Source organism: Gouania willdenowi, chromosome 21 (genome assembly GCF_900634775.1).
Source record: "Gouania willdenowi chromosome 21, fGouWil2.1, whole genome shotgun sequence".
Lineage (NCBI taxonomy): Eukaryota > Metazoa > Chordata > Actinopteri > Blenniiformes > Gobiesocidae > Gouania > Gouania willdenowi.
The window spans coordinates 35781437-35798917 of NC_041064.1; the positions used below are offsets into that span (position 1 = coordinate 35781437).

The 17481-nt window shown below is 35.3% G+C and overlaps 1 protein-coding gene across 1 annotated transcript in view; it reads right to left on the reverse strand.

The window, feature by feature from the left end:
• LOC114455403 (contactin-associated protein-like 5) overlaps positions 1-17481 on the reverse strand; it is a 202589-nt gene that overhangs the window by 45758 nt on the left and 139350 nt on the right. The window contains exon 13 of the mRNA XM_028436622.1: positions 11330-11530. Coding sequence (XP_028292423.1) covers positions 11330-11530 — 201 coding nt within the window. The remainder of the gene's footprint in view (positions 1-11329; positions 11531-17481) is intronic.

The following is a 17481-nucleotide window of genomic DNA, read 5'->3' on the forward strand; positions in this document are numbered from 1 at the left end:
AACACATAAATGCAAATTGTTCATGAATCCAATCAGGATGTGAAGAAAAAACTGTTAAATAAATGAAGAACATTATTGTCATTACAATGCTGTGTAAAGCACCAGCTTCAGGACGATATGATCAATATTCACTGTTAGGATTATTTGGTTTATAAAGTCTGTTACGATTTGCTTTGATTGATTTAAGACAATATTATAAACCTGTTTAACACAATCTGTTACGTTTCACCACAAGAAAAATAAATAAAAAACTATTTGGATGTTTTGAGAACTTTACTGCTGAAATGTTTCAGAAATATACAAAAATCCTTTGTTTTAACTAAAAGTCATTAAGGACAACAATACTGATCAATGGTTTTAGTTTCAATTGATCCAGATCGATGCATGTTACACACCCACTATAACTACTTCCTTTTCACTCCTATTACTTTTTCTCATTTTAAAAGCCTCCAGTTTTAAGAATTTGCAGCAAAAACTCCCAAACGTCACATGGTTGTCTAATGTACAGTATGTGTTATGTCCATATCAACTGCACTTCTTCAGACTCCTTAAGAAATGTAACATTGAGACAGAACTTCTGTGGACTTTCTACTGCTCCACGATAGAGAGCGTCCTGACTTCCTGTATCACCGTGTGGTATGCCGTCTGCACAGCCAAGGACAGGAAAGCCCTCCAGGGGGTCATCAAAGCAGCACAGAAGATCACTGGCTGCCCCCTGCCCCCTCTGGAGGACATTGCAACAACGCGTGGGAAAAACGGAGCCCAGAGGATCCTGTCTGACCCCTCACATCCTGGCCGGGGCCTTTTCCACCTTCTGCTCTCCGGCAGGAGATACAGGGTCCCGAGGAGCCGGACCAACCGTCTCAGGAACACTTTTTACCACTGGGCCATCAAGCTCCTGAATGATGGACACTAAACACTTATGGTGCAACATCGGGGTGTGTGTGTGTGTGTGTGTGTGTGTGTGTGAGCGAGCACGTGCATGTGCGGTTGGGGTGGAGGGTTCTCATTGGTTGTAATAGGGGAGGGTATTTATAGAGTGTAAATGTTTACAGTTTTTATATTCATATTATGTTGTAGGTATTTTTTTCATGACTGCACTGGGGGGGAGTCGTCCATCATAATTTTGTTGTTCATCTGTGATCAATGACAATAAAGACTATTCTATCCTACACAATATAAATGAACTAAAATCAGTTAAAAACAAGTTAATATCTGTTCCCAAGGTCTGGCAAAATATCAAAATTCAATATCTATCAAGATTTCTATTTTGGTGATATAGAAAATTACAATATCTACGAAATATAGTTTATTTAGTAATAAAATGCTCATTTTAAGAGCTGTTGCTGTTGCTACTTCTCAGAACATGAAAAGCCCAGTTTGATTGATTTCTGAATGCATCACTACAGAACTCACTCACACGTGCTGTCACTTAGAGGATAAATAGCCAAAAGTGGCACATGTTGTGCAGCTGTTTGTTGATAAATGCAAATGTTTGGCATTTTTGCATCAGCAAATTTAACCCAGAATTGTTTTTCTAGTAAGACTTTAAGTTAAATATATCAAGTTTTATATCATTTATTGCTATTTTGAGAAAAAAAAAAAAAAATAGAGTTTGATATGAGTTTTGCTCCACATCGCCCAGCCCTAGTGTTCCTAAAATCACACACATGTTGCTGTTGGTTTGTGACTGAGTCTGGAAGTGGGAGGAGCTTAGCTTAGAGTTCAGGTAGGAAAACATCAACAACAGAATCAGCAGATCTATAAACACACAACTTAGATGCTTTGAGTGTTAAAAACTAACTTGCTCATCTTTTAACATTTTCATTTTTACTACAAATGGTGATGTACAATGAGTTTTTGCTAGATTTGCAAACTTTTTTTTATCTGTATATTAACTTTTTAAAATGTAATTTATTATGTATTATTTTAAAATGGTTTTGAACATTAACAAATCATCTTTGTGCGCATGTTGTGTACAGATATCGAACTACAGAGTGCTACAGAAAGTCAGCGTTTCACCATCAGACAGGTGCTAATAGGTGAGTTCTGTAAATTGTGTACTAATTTGAATTTTAAAAAAAATAAAGATTTTCAGCCTGAATTATTCATAATGTGTAGATAATTTGAAGCAGAACAGACTTAAATTACTGAGGTGTTTTCAACTGGTTGGTATAATCATGTTGCCTCTCATTCAAAATCTTAAATCTCAAATTTTAACTTGTACAAATTCAATTTTTGAATAGCCAAAAGTGCAAAACAGGGCTGAAGTGGTTTAGACTTGAATTGAAAATATTGAAATTGCAGGTTGGCCCAATGGAGTGGAATTGCAAGTTGTGATTCTGCAACTTCAGATATGCAGGGACAATTATTTTGGCACTATACTGTGCTGCATAGCCAATATTCAATAGTCTCCCCCCTGACATGTTTCTATGACAGATGCATTTGTACTTTTCCATCATTTGAAGCGATGAAAGCTCATCTGTGAATAGATTCATGTAGACGAGATACAACTGAAGCAGCATGTGTTTTTTTTTACATTCCCTTTGTGGAACTTTAAGCAGCCCTTTTTTGACGAAATTCTATTTGGTCATTTGAGAAGTCGTTTACGACTGGCAAGATAGCAGAGGAGCTAGCCTAGCTTATGAGGATTTATGATTTTTAACTTTGCATGATTCAGATATAAATTACTAACAGATAGTTTACAGACAACTGTAAGAAGCCAAGGTGTGAATTGCCTCAAAGTGTTTTCCTTTGTGAGTTATTGAAGTATTTACAATACAAAGTTATTCATTTGAAAATTGTTTTACTGAAAAAATGGTGACCCAAAATACTGAATCTACCATCTATAGCAATGACCATCAGAATATGGAGCTATTTAACTCTTTGATTACTATTATTATTTTTAAGTGTTTGTTCAGTATTTGTGTAATTACTATTGTAATTGATATTTTTTGTCCATCTAGGAACAACGTGATGTAAATATGAAACGGGCCCTTGTTCTTCATGCACTTCCTGTGAACCTGCGTGAAGATTCCTCCAAGTTCTTCAGGACCTGTAACGTAAGTGTACGACTGGCCTCACTATCAGTCCTAGCTTTGCCGAGCTATTCAGTCAGATTCAATTCATGACATCAGTCAAAAAAGAACCAGGTGACTATTACAGGAAGCAGGTTACGTGAAAACTCAGAGTGAACCCTGGCATGAGGGAAACTCTTGAGTTATTCATTCCAGAGATCTATTCTGGAAAGGAGGTTCAACAAACTCTGAACTCTGAGTTGACTTACCCTGTGAAGTAAAACTCTGAGTTTTCAGTTCCAGATCAGCTGATCTGAGATAGGTAAGTCGACTCTGACTATGTTAACTCTGAGTTGAGCTCATGCCACACGACGAGTAAAAAGCCATCATCAATGGAGCTTCAATACTGTGATTCACCATGGCAACAGGGGATAAAATAGGAAGCAGACATTTCTTCAAGTTAACCTGCTAGCGAGCAGGTTATATTGAGAGTATGTTACCATGGTGACTGACTCAGAGTTTCAGTTATAGCTCTCTTTCTGGGGGAAAATAGTTTCAACATGTAGCTTAGTTGCAAGATAAGTGACAGTATTAGCATCTTTGAGGGGCTGAACTCATTCTTGTATTGTGTTTTGTAGTCATCAGATGGTCCAGACCTCACTGACACTCGTCATGGGTGACACTACAGCCCTGAGAGCATCTGTATTGTCGTGGAGGATGAAATACTTGTGAGTGGTCCCAAAATCTGGCTGACTCATCAATCCTGCTCTTTTCGTCTATGCACTAGACCAACAGTACCCAAAGAATCTTGAGCTTACGTTCACATTTATCCAAAAAGTTGTGATGTGTCTCGAGGACAACAAACAGTGACGTGCCGTGACCACTAGGATTGGGTAGGCATGTTGCAAATCTTTCTGCTGGCAAGTGTTAATTCAATTCAAATCAACTTTATTTGTATAAAGCAATTTCCAACAAAGTCATCTCAATGCGCTTATCAAAATATAAAATTCATAATAAGAAAGAAAAAACCCAACAAGATCCACATGAACAAGCATTCATCCATCTAACAAAATCAACATCATAAACACCATAAAAGAAACATAAACAATTATTTAACATAGCCTCCATACTATCCCAACAAGATATATCTCATGACACGGCAGCACATCTGTTGTTTGTGTTGGAAACACAGAAACATGGAGAAAATAACAACAACAACAACTCAGAACAGCCTCAGTGAGGAGCATCCACAAAGTCAATCCTTCCTTTTGTTCCATTCACTGTAGAAAATACCAACAATGTTCTGACCTTACCTTTGCTGAAGGTCTGGTAACTCAGGTGTTGGTCTCCATCTTTTAAAAGCTGTTGTTTTTCCTCAAAAAAATGTTTCTCATTTCTAGCGCTGTCATCCTGACTGTAGTGTTATCCCGCCCACTAGCTAGAGAACGTAGCAGCAGCGGTCACGTGGGATCAATTCACTAATGCACTGTGAACTTACGTATAGCATTTAGCATAGCGTGATTATATATAAAGACAGTGTAGAGAGCTGTCTGTGGACGTAAATGGTTGTCATCTTGGGGACCTGACTGTGCATGCGAAAACACGTAAAAACACGCAATGGGAACGGAGGCAGAGCAGCAACGTGCCTTTGGGAGGGGGCGTGGCCTCCCTCTGCCTTACAGCGGAGTGAGACTGTGCAGCTGTTCCAGGAAATAGCGCTGTTTAGTCATTTGGGCTATGAAACGCACAAAATGCTGACACTTTCAAACGTAAAGGTACTGTAGGCTATTGGAAATGAAAAAATAGACAATTTGGCCTACCCTGAAGGCACGTCACTGACAACAAACCACTGACAGGGCGTCTACTGACGCTGATTTGTTCAATGAGTGAATGACTCAGAATGGAATGTTTGTTGAGCTGAGTATTGAGGAAGTTTTTTGTTTGTGTTCCAGTCTTTACAAATAAGTAATCATTTGCTTCTTTACCTCATACTATATGTAATGTGACACTATTTGCCTGTTCTACCTCCGATTTTATACATTGATTGTTAAAAGATAAATATCACAACATTGATGTAGTTTTTGTACTGAATACCTTTTTGAGTTGCATCCTTCAAGGTACAGTAAGTGCCAAAACGTTTTTAAACAGTGTTAAATGTTAAACTTCTAATAGTTGTCATTGCTGTTGAGGATGAAATATACTTTGAATCTTATTGTGAATCGTTTGTGAGTTTTTATCATAATGTTTTACTGAGTGAGATGAATGTGAGATGGAGACCCTAAATATTGACTCTACCCTCTGTATTTATGACAAGCACTTTGTTTAGACTGAGCTTTTAAAAAGCACATTGTATTTAATAAAAAAAGTTGTTAAATTGTCACTGTGGTGTCATTTTCATGGTTTCTAACATTATTAGCTGATTATTATTTAATTGTGCAGTGGGGCGACATCAGTATTTCAGTTTAGAATTCATTTTAAGTGCATGTCCCACATGAGTTAAAAATTATTGAAGAATTTGAGTTTATTTCCCACAATATATAAGTTGAAAAATATTGAACATTTTGAGTGATTTACTCCCTAATTATAAGTTGAGGAATATCAATATTTTTTAAATGACATTAAGATAATTTAAGGCAACTGTAAATGTAATTTTAATTTTCCAAAAGCTTCATAAGAATTGTAACTCTTTCAAATCCACTGACATCATCTGCTCCTTTATTTGATAAAATTAATATTCTAAATACCTATAATATTAATATATATCAAATTAGTATTTTTAATGCATAAAATCCAGGTAAATCAAAGCATTTTATAATTTATTTTAAGAATAATTCACAGGTTCATCATAACTGCACTCACCTAAATAAAGACTTTTATTTACTAAAGTGTGTCACATCCAAAGCCCAGTTTAATTTAAGATATACAGGTTGAAAATTGTGGTCACAATTTTCTTGTCATCAGTAACGATGTGTAAGTTGTGAATGTTATTAATCAGACTGTAAATACATGTAATTTTTAAACTGTTTTTTTATTAGATGGAGGCTTTTAAATAAACCCCTGTGGGTTTTCAGCCTCTTCCTGCACATATTGAATATATTCTATTTTTTACATTGTTGTTGGTTTTTTTTAGATTATGTGCTAAATAAATACATAAATAAAATAAGATAAAATATGGTTTTACATGCTACATGTGTGTTTAATAATGCACGAAGAAAATGTCATGATTATAGGATTAAAGTGTTTCATATCAGTGGATTTATGAATTTAAATTGTAGATTTGGTGTATTAAGATGAGATTACTGTGGGTGTTCTTCCCATTGTGCTGCTGAGTACTGGTAATAACCACAAACGCCTTTTATCTGTTCGTGGCTGTTAGATAACCAATATGAAACGTGATTATTACGACTGACTGCGTTAAAGCTCTGTGTTTACTTCAGGCTGCTGGGCTTTGGTTTGGCATATAAGACACATTTAATAGATGAATAATATAAAAAAACATGAATGCTCAAAGATTTTATTGGACTGATTCCTATTGTGTTTCAAACTATTAAACCACAATTCCTTCGGAGCAGCTGATACATTAACAAACACAAAATAGGCTCTAACGTTGAATGTATTGTTTGTGTTACTGTATGTTATATTGAAGTGCTTTGTCTCTCTCTGATGGCGCTGGTTAATAAAGTCTAATGTGTGTGTGTGTGTGTGTGTGTGTGTGTGTGTGTGAGGCTAAAAAGGAAGAAAAGCTGTGTATTTGGTCATTTAAAGGTATAGAGGAGGATTTTCCCAAAGTTTAGAAAAGAAACGCCCTCTCCACATGCGCAACAAGAGGGAACTCCTATTAAACGTGTGCGAGCGAGCGCACACTTTTCCCACTATGTCAGACTAGCCATCGCTACGTGAAAAGCAAACAAAAACTAGCTAGGGACGAACACGTACGATAGTCGTACGTAAACATATCACCAGAATGATTGACAATTAGGAGGACCAATAGTCTTGATGATCCACCTAGAATTTGAAACCAAAATAACATCCTCCACAAAACCTTTAATGTTGGAAAACTGCAGCAAGATTTAGCTCTGCTAACAGGTTATGGATCCAGAGTTAATACGTTTACCAACGAGTGAAACATTGCAACGAACAATGTGTCCTGAGAACTATTGTAGGAAATAAATATTTTAACAATAGAGCAAAACAAACACCTTACCAAACCCTGACTGAAAGGGGGTAAGCTACGAAGCTAGATTACCTCTTATCGCGCTAACTTCCAGGATTTAATCAGTGTGTGCTGTCCTAACAACTTACGGAGCTAAATCACCATGGTAACTTATGCTGAACGACTAGCCTGTTCAGGACCAGGTTTTGTTGGGGCTAGGATCTTAGCGAATGCTAAAGTCCCGCCTCTTGACCAATCAGTTCTCTTAGAAAACGACATGTCCATTGTTAGAAGATCCTGGTTGGTGCAGATCTGACAGCTGAGTTTAGGAAAAAAAGATTATTAATGGATTAATGTATCCCTTCATTTAGTGATGACATCCTTTAGGACAGATATAGATTTATATCTGATGGACTGATTTACAGTCAGTATTAATTATTATGATTTTTAACTTCCTTTTTTTTTTACTTATTCTTAAACTAAAGTTGAATCCAAAAACAACAATGGACAGTTCATTTTACAAGAGATCTGATTGGTCAGGAGGCGGGGCTTAAGTATTTGTTCAGATCTAATCCACTTCATAACCTGGTCCAGATCAGACTGAGTTACCATGGTGATTTAGCCTGGTAGGAAGTTAGCAAGCGTCATCGTACAGGACACACCGAGTAAATCATGTAAGTTAGCACGAAAAGAGGAAATCCATCTTTGTAGTACAGAACCTTTGTGTCTCGGACACAAAACATTTGGTTCCATTTGCTATTCATATAAACAGCAAAAAAATAAGAAAAGATAAAAACGGCTCTGCTTCCAAAGTCTATTATTCTGACAGTAGAAATATGCAGAAAGTTTGAGAATGAAACTGTTCAGAAACTACAGAGTCTCTAAAGGCACACGGATATTTATTTCAGCCTTAGGGTTAGCGTTAGGTTTAGGCTTAGGTTTAGGATTAACAATTACCTTTATGTGCTTGCTTACGCGATACTAGTATCACATGCTCGTGAGCAACTTTTACGTGAGCATGCAATAAAAAAAAAAAAAACTGTGTCCCTTCAGGGTCTCTGTAAGAAACAGACACAAACTGAAACTTTTTCAGATGATGATGATGATGAACTTTGAGTGAAAATCTGACAGAATACTGAGATATTCCTTTAGTTAGGCCTGAAACAGTCGGAGAAACAATGATAGATGAGTTGAGATGCCTTCCTCATACAGTAGAGTCAGGAAAAAACCAAGTTATTGGCAAGTTTATGAACGTGATGATCAATCACTGACTAATATAGACCAGTGTTTCATAAATAGGGGTACCCCTAGGGGTACGTGATGGCACTACAGGGGGTACTTGAGCAAGAGAGAGAGAGAGAGAGAGAGAGAAAATTAAAAATATGAGGTTTTATCATTTTTATTCTGAGCTAAAAATGATAATCATACTAAATATTACCAGTAACTCACAAAATGACAACAAAAACACACAAAAGAAGAGAAAAATATACTGAATAATGAAAAAAACAAACAACAAAACACTCAAGATGACACAAAAAACACACACACTGAGATAAAATACTATTACCATCCACACAAAACAACAACAAAGAAAAATACACAACATCTCTACAAAATACACAAAAATAACAGAGAAACATACAAAACGATACAAGAAACAACCAAACAAACATTTAACCACGGGAATAAGACACTAAATGATTTTTTGAGTGTAATCTATAATGTTCCAAACCAAGATGATGATTGTGTTTACAGAAGAAATGATGAAAAAAGGAAAAGTGATCATTTTGATTGAGATGGATGATTTAATCATTGCTTCACGTAATGACAACACTTATAGTGAAAGAAATGCTAAGATTTACAATGAAAGACATTTTCTAGGTATTGACTGTAACAAAAGTGTGTTATAGACAATGTGAGAACAATAACAATATGTAGCTCTATCTGCTACTATTAAAGTGTGTCACACCATTAGTTTACAAGGATAATAAAGGAAGAATAGCATTAGCAAAAATCCTGTAGACAGAGAACGATGTCAACATCAAGTATGATTTATAAAGTCAAAACATTAATTTAGAATACTGTTGAACAGATGAAATGGTAGCAGATTGTTTTTGTCAGTGTGAACGAGACACTTGTTGCTGTTATTTTATTTTAATAAGACATCAAAATTACTACAGTTGGGAAAAGAATATCATACCACGTGAAGACTGATTTGTTTAACAATATCTATATTTCTCCACACAATTAATATAAAGTATACTGTATATTAGACTGGGACTTTAACGTGTTAATTGCAGTTAACTAATTAATTAATTAATGAATTAATTGTGTGCAAATGTGTCGACAGATTAACTCTACATCGAGTGTCGTGCACGTTCATGTGCACGTGTAAATAAATATCAGAGCGACTGACATATGATTGTTTTTTGGATTCAACTTTAGTTTGAGAATCAGGAAAATTAGGAAATTAAAAATTCCAATAATTAATACTTGTATTATCAGAATTTAAAGATACAACACATCGTCTATCATAATTTATGATCATGATATTAATTAAATGTTTTTATTCTTGATTTTAAATGTTTTTACTGCTGATTTTAATGTTTTTACTGCTGATTTTAATGTTTTTATTGCTGATTTTAATGTTTTTATTGCTGATTTTAATGTTTTTACTGCTGATTTTAATGTTTTTATTGCTGATTTTAATGTTTTTATTGCTGATTTTAATGTTTTTATTCCTGATTTTAAATGTTTTTATTACTGATTTTAATGTTTTTATTGCTGATTTTAATGTTTTTATTACTGATTTTAATGTTTTTACTGCTGATTTTAATGTTTTTATTGCTGATTTTAATGTTTTTATTGCTGATTTTAATGTTTTTATTCCTGATTTTAAATGTTTTTATTACTGATTTTAATGTTTTTATTGCTGATTTTAATGTTTTTATTACTGATTTTAATGTTTTTACTGCTGATTTTAATGTTTTTATTGCTGATTTTAATGTTTTTATTGCTGATTTTAATGTTTTTACTGCTGATTTTAATGTTTTTATTGCTGATTTTAATGTTTTTATTGCTGATTTTAATGTTTTTATTCTTGATTTTAAATGTTTTTATTACTGATTTTAATGTTTTTATTGCTGATTTTAATGTTTTTATTACTGATTTTAATGTTTTTACTGCTGATTTTAATGTTTTTATTGCTGATTTTAATGTTTTTACTGCTGATTTTAATGTTTTTATTCCTGATTTTAAATGTTTTTATTACTGATTTTAATGTTTTTATTACTGATTTTAATGTTTTTATTACTGATTTTAATGTTTTTATTGCTGATTTTAATGTTTTTATTACTGATTTTAATGTTTTTATTGCTGATTTTAATGTTTTTATTCCTGATTTTAAATGTTTTTTACAGTTGATTTGAATGTTTTTATTGATTTTTAAATTGTTAAATGTTTTCTTTTGTACTTTTCAATCATGTAAAACACATTGAATTGCCTCGTGTTTGAAATGTGCTATACAAATAAATTAGCCTTGCCTTAAGAATAAAGAAAATAAGGACTTTAAAAATAATAATTACTAGGAGATATATAACAAATCGCCTATGACGTCCCGTGATAAACTTAAATGAGCTCTAACATCTACATGTGGTGGCTTGTTATGAGCTAAATTAAAACATTGACCCAGAAAAAAAAAAAAAACACATAAAAATGCTTTGAACACTTTTGGTAATAAATACATTAAATGAAAAGGAAGTATGTGTTGGTAGTTGGTTAGTCCGTATGTGTAGGCCAGTGACGGCTAATGGGCGACAGTGGAGGTCTGCTGCATGTTGCATGTCTTTCTTTGATCACTAGATGATCAACATGTTTGTTTGTGTTTAGCGGAGAAGCTAAAGGCGACGCCTGGAATCCAGGACGTCATGAATGTTACATGACAGGAACTAATCTGCAATGTTTGCCACATCAAAGGCTCCCTGAGATAAACAAAGAAGAAGAAGAAGAAGAAGAAGAAGAAGAAGAAGAAGAAGAAGAAGAAGAAGAAGAAGAAGAAGAAGAAGAAGAAGAAGAAGAAGAAGAAGAAGAAGAAGAAGAAGAAGAAGAAGAAGAAGAAGAAGAAGAAGAAGAAGAAGAAGAAGAATAAAGTCCTGTTTACCTTTGGTGTTGAAGAGGCGGGACTTCCTGCAGTGGTAGACCACTTCCTGTTGGCACTGCTCTGACCTGCTGATGAGTGCACGCAGCTGCTCTGCTGACGTGCTGTAGTTCAGCGTCATGGTGTACGGTTTGAGCACCGACGAGCCCTGGACTCGGACCGGAGTGGTGACGTTATGGGACACCACGGTCCAAACTCTCTCCTCTGAAAACAAACAAATACATGACGAATCAATAACAATGACTGTGTGTGCTCCAATGACATCATTATTCACACTTTCACTTAAGTACGTTTTAAAATAAATAAAGTAATTAATTATGTTTCTACACCTAACTGTCACTGAGTAAATTATTATATTTTTTTATTTTAAAATGATCAACAGACATTGTGAAACTACAAAAAAATGAAATAACCAGAACACAATCAAATGCATCACATCATTGTCGACTAATCAGATTAAACGTAATTATCACATCATAGCCGACTAATCAGATTAAACGTAATGCATCACATCATAGCCGACTAATCAGATTAAACGTAATGCATCACATCATAGCCGACTAATCAGATTAAACGTAATGCATCACATCATAGCCGACTAATCAGATTAAACGTAATGCATCACATCATAGCCGACTAATCAGATTAAACGGAATGCATCACATCATAGCCGACTAATCAGATTAAACGGAATGCATCACATCATAGCCGACTAATCAGATTAAACGTAATGCATCACATCATAGCCGACTAATCAGATTAAACGTAATGCATCACATCATAGCCGACTAATCAGATTAAATGTAATGCACTGCACCAAAAAGCCATTGAATGGAGGTTATTATTTCACTTTTAGAGTTCATTAATGTAAAGTTCCCTCCAAAAGTATTAGATGACTCTGAGACAAAAGTTCTTGAAAAGTGGGCGTGTTCAAACAAAATGAGTTCTGTCATGAGTTCTTTAACACGTCTAGATGTAAAAACCATGAAATAAACCTGGAATTCTGAACTTTTGTCTCATATTCATGTTTCGATCTGAAACCCAAATGTCAAAAACACAGGAAGTGACCTTGGAGACTGTATCTATACTTAGAGCCTGAGAATTTTATATTTTGAATTAAATTAATTGGTGTTACAGTATATTTTATTTTAAAAAAGACTTTTATTTTATACAAAATAAATCAAGTTCCAATTGTGGTAGATTGTGTTTCTTCCTTTTTCAGTTTCTATATGAGATGTTTACTGTATGTAACAATAAACATGGGGGGTGAAAGTAACTAGTAACTTACTTTCAGTACTATTTAATTGAGCTACTTTTTATTTGTACTTGAGTATTTTATGTATAACTTACATGTACTTTAGTACAACTTCAATCAAGTAACAGTACTTCTACTTGATAATATTTATCAGTACTCTTTACACCTCTGGTTGTTTCCCTATATTGATAGAATCGATTAATGTAGTTGGATTGTAAGAATATAAATTGATCTAATGGATGAATCATTACACTATTAGTTTCTATAAATAAATAGGTAACATGACCTTTTCCGATTTCTCAGTAACTTTAGGATTTTGCGATCAATTGTTATGATCTAAAACGCCAGATTTTGACACAACTTTTACCAAATATTGTTTTAAAAGTTGCTACTAAAGCTATCATTTTTTTACAATATGGCTTTATTATTATCTATAACTTTGCAAAGACTGGTCAATTTTCAATTCTTTCATATCAATACAGAAAAGAGCAGATTTATAACAATTTACCAAAATATGGATCATTTCCATTACTGTGTAAAGGTCTAGTAGAGAGAATATTACACAGAGTATCAGTGTTCATGTAAGTTTTTAACACTAAATATAAATAAATGCTACTCTCCTTTAAGAATCTTCTCAATGAAGGAATATTCATGGCTTTTGCTTCATATACTGTTGTCACGTGTTCTGATTTGTACGTTTGTATGTAGAATTGCCACCAGGGGGCGCAAAAAACAACACTGCCATGGTTTTAACTGTACCTGTAGTGAATTTTACTCCATCAAAGATCACATATGATAGGAGAGGTTTGGTTAGGTTGTATTTTTTTAAAGTCCTTCTAGAGCAGTAGGAGATAAATTAACACTAACATCTGTCATATTGGCTGTAGTGACACAGTTTGTAACCAGACTAATTGATGATTCCAATGACCCAATTTGGCCAAAAAAAAAAAATAGTGTTTATATCAGTGATTTAAACAATAGAGGGTTATAACGTACGCTAGATGTTTTGATATCGCACTACGAAATATGTCGTTATATCGCACAAGCGTCGTCGCAGTAGCTTGAATTCTGATCATATTACTTAGCACATGAGCTAACGTTTGGAATTTGGAATGAAATACCACAGAATGCATAATGGCTTGAGAGAAGTGAAAGTGTTTAAATCTTCTATTCAATTGTAAGTAATAAACTCTGCTGCCATCTATTCCACATGGACACGCACACGCACACACACACGCACACACACGCACACACACACACACACACACACACAAAACCAATTCCCATCTGTCCAGGCTTTCATGGCACAGAGCTGAAGAGCTCAGTCTCTCATTTGGAGGATTTCCATCTCTGTTCCTGGAGAGCTAAAGGTCCGTATGATTAACTCTGCTGCATAGAAACACCAGAAATACCAGCGAACTCTTCAGCTTTGCAGAGAAACGGATGAAAAGTGATTCATATTGTTGGAGCAGAGCTGAGATGAGTGGATGGTCCATTGTTCTTTGAATCTGTGAAAACCACATTTATTTATTCATTTGAATAATATCCACTGTTATCCAGGAAGTTAATTATTATTTGGGCCATAGTTTATAGTCATCTTAAAAATAAAAATCCTTGTTTGAATCAGAAATAAAATGGGTTAAAGGTGACCAAAATGGTGGAAAAGGTGGTGAAATGGCATTTTAAAAACCACAGTAATTGGTTAAAAGCCGCAAATTAGAGTGGACAAAAATATTCAGAAAAAGTGGTAAAATGGGGGTCAAAGTTTCAATATTGAAACAATTAGTTTAAAATGGCAAATTATGGGCATGACAAATAGTGAATGTGGTTAAAATGGCAAAAATAAGCATGAAATATTGTGAAAAAAGGTAAAAAGTGACAATAATGGGTCAAAATATGTGACATTAGGTGGAAAAGTGGTGGAAAGGGTTTATAAGTGCTGAACATGTCTAGAAAGTGGAAAAAATGTGTAGAAAAGGCTTTGAAATTTGATGGAGAAGTGTCAGAAATGGGAGTAATGTAGCAAAAATGCATTAAAAGGACCAGGACGTCTTGACCCCAAGGTTGAGAACCCCTGCCTTTGATCATGTGTCAAACTTAAGGCCCTCATACGGCCCTTAGTCTATATTTGTACAGACCAGTAACGTGCCGTGAGCACTAGGGTAGGGTAGGTAGGGCGTTGAAAATCGAGACCACCAATGTCAACACCAATGACTATTTCATGTTTCTACTGGAAAGTGTTAATCTAACAAAATCAACATCGTAAAACACCATTAAAGAAACAATCAATTATTTAATATAGCCTCCATACTCTCCCAACAAGATATATCGCATGACACGGCAGCACATCTGTTGTTTGTGTTGGAAACACAGAAACACAGAGAAAATGACAACAGCAACAACACAGAGCAGCCTCAGTGAGGAGCATCCACAAAGTCAATCCTACCATTCACTGTGGAAAATACCAACAATGTTCTGACTTTTCCTTTGCTGAAGGTCTGGTAGCTCAGGTGTTGGTCTCCATCTTTTAAAAGCTGTCGTTTTTCTATCGTCTCTAGCGCTGTCATCCTGACTGTAGTGTAATCCCGCCCACTAGCTATAGAACTTAGCAGCAGCAACGCTTTATAAATTCACTAATGCACTGTGAACGTATGTATAGCATTTAGCATAGCACGGTTATGTCCAAAGGCAGCGTAGAGAGCTGCCTTTGGACGTAAATGGTTGTCAACTTGGGGAACTGACTGCGCATGTGCAAACACGCTATGGGCCAGAGGCAGAGCTCCAGTGTGCCTTCGGGAGGGGGTGTGGCCTTCACCGTAATACAGCGCAGGAGTGAGACTGTGCAGCGTCTCTGCCGTACCAGGAAATAGCTGAGTTGAGTTATTTGAGCTATGAAAAGCACAAAATGCTGACACTTTCAAACGTATAAGTACTATAGACAATCGGAAATTGAAAAATCTATTAAAATTATATTATAATTTAAAAACAAATAATCAAAATATAAATTCATCCTTGGGTAGCCACTGCTTACCCTGCCTACACATCACCCTAATGTAATAGCAAAAACATGTAAAAATACCAAAAAATGCACATAACAACAGCAAAAATAGTACTAGTAGTACTCCAAAAACACATCATAACAACAAAAATACCAAGAACTATTTGGAAAACGTATAAAAGGACTAAAAAAAACCCCAAATGACAGAGAAATATACAATACAACAAAAGAAAACCAACAACCCAGAAACAGAAATTAGAGCCCGAGTACCAGGCGGGACATACACACAATGCAAATCCCTACCACTACTACATTACCCATAAGCCACTGCACTTAAAGGAGCAGGCTCAGGCACAGCTCCTATTTTCCTATTTGTTGGTATTTTCTCATTTTTAAGCAACTTCCCCCTAGGATTAATAAAGGAATTCTGATTCTGATTTTTGGTAATCCAGAACATCACCAAAATGTACCTGTTCCTTGTCCCATTGTCAACATTTCCTGAAAATTATATCCAAATCCATTCATAGCCTTTCAAGGTATCTATCTTGATAACAGACAAACATAAATGCAGGGTAAAACATAACCTTCCGCTCTGCACTTCGCGAAGGTAATTAACAAACACACACTTGTTGATAGAAAGATACACAAAATTAATGCTAACATGAACATTGATAATATTGCCCTCGGATCAGATGGTCAAATTTCCGTGCCCTGATCATTTCCACAGTCGGAAGTAGATTAACTCATTCAGGGCCAGCCATTTTAGAGCATTTTGACTGATTTTTAAATACCCACAGAATATTTTGTACTAAGACAATCTGAAATCTGAATATGAACGATTAAAGTCTCTACTTTCATCAAAACAAATAAAAAATGTTTGTAGCTTGCGTAGTTCTCCCTTAATCACCCATTGAATAGAGCAAATTTTACATAAATCACCAGTTTCAGAGCAAAAAGCCAAGAAAACAGGATTTTTCTAAAAAAATCTGTCAGTGACTTTGAAGCAATTTTTTTATTTTTGCTTTATTAAAAACCATAACATCTGAACATTGGTTTCCTTCTAAAACAACAACAACAACATTGAGACAAGTCCTTTGATTGCAAAAGTATTATTATTCTGCCCCTCCCTCCATCAATCACAAAGACGTAACTGCCTCTTCCTCCTGACACGCAGAGACCCGTTTAGCTCGGTAAGTTGATGGTTTTATCTCACCATCGCAACATTATCAATAATCTACTCAGGTCCACATGTTCTGCGTTAGTATGTGGTGCTGTGAGCTGCTGGATACGTCACAATATCACTTCATAGCGCCATAATCTCACACATCCCTGCTTCTTCCTCCTTAGCTAATGGTAGCATCAGTGGATAATCTCTCATCCAAAGGTGCACTGCTGCCACCTTCAGGGCACAGTTGGTTACTACATCACATTACAGCTTAGATATTGATGAGGGACCTCCGCCAGGGTGTTTACTAGTAATCGCCGTAAAAAAACGTAATTGAAGTAATATTACATCAATGGCACTGAAAGTTAAAGAGTTAAATGTCCCATATCATGCTATTTTTCACCCATCTCCATTTGTTCTAAGAACCCCAAAAACAAAGTATTTAAGGTTTATTTTCCCAAACTCACCTGTTTTCCAGTTTTATTCTTTGAAAAGTCACTTTTTTGAAAAACTCTACACAAACAGGCTGAGTTACGTCCTACTTATGCATATTCATGAGTGGGCGTGTCTATAGATGGGACACTGACTTCCTCCTCCCCGCACGGTGACGTAGGGCCAGAGGACGGCCCGCTCTCCTCCCACCCACTCCGTAGCTGAGCTCATACTGCTTTATAAACATGAAACAGAGCGTGGGGGCGGGGCGTTCGCCGGTACATACATAGACTGTAGAAAATACA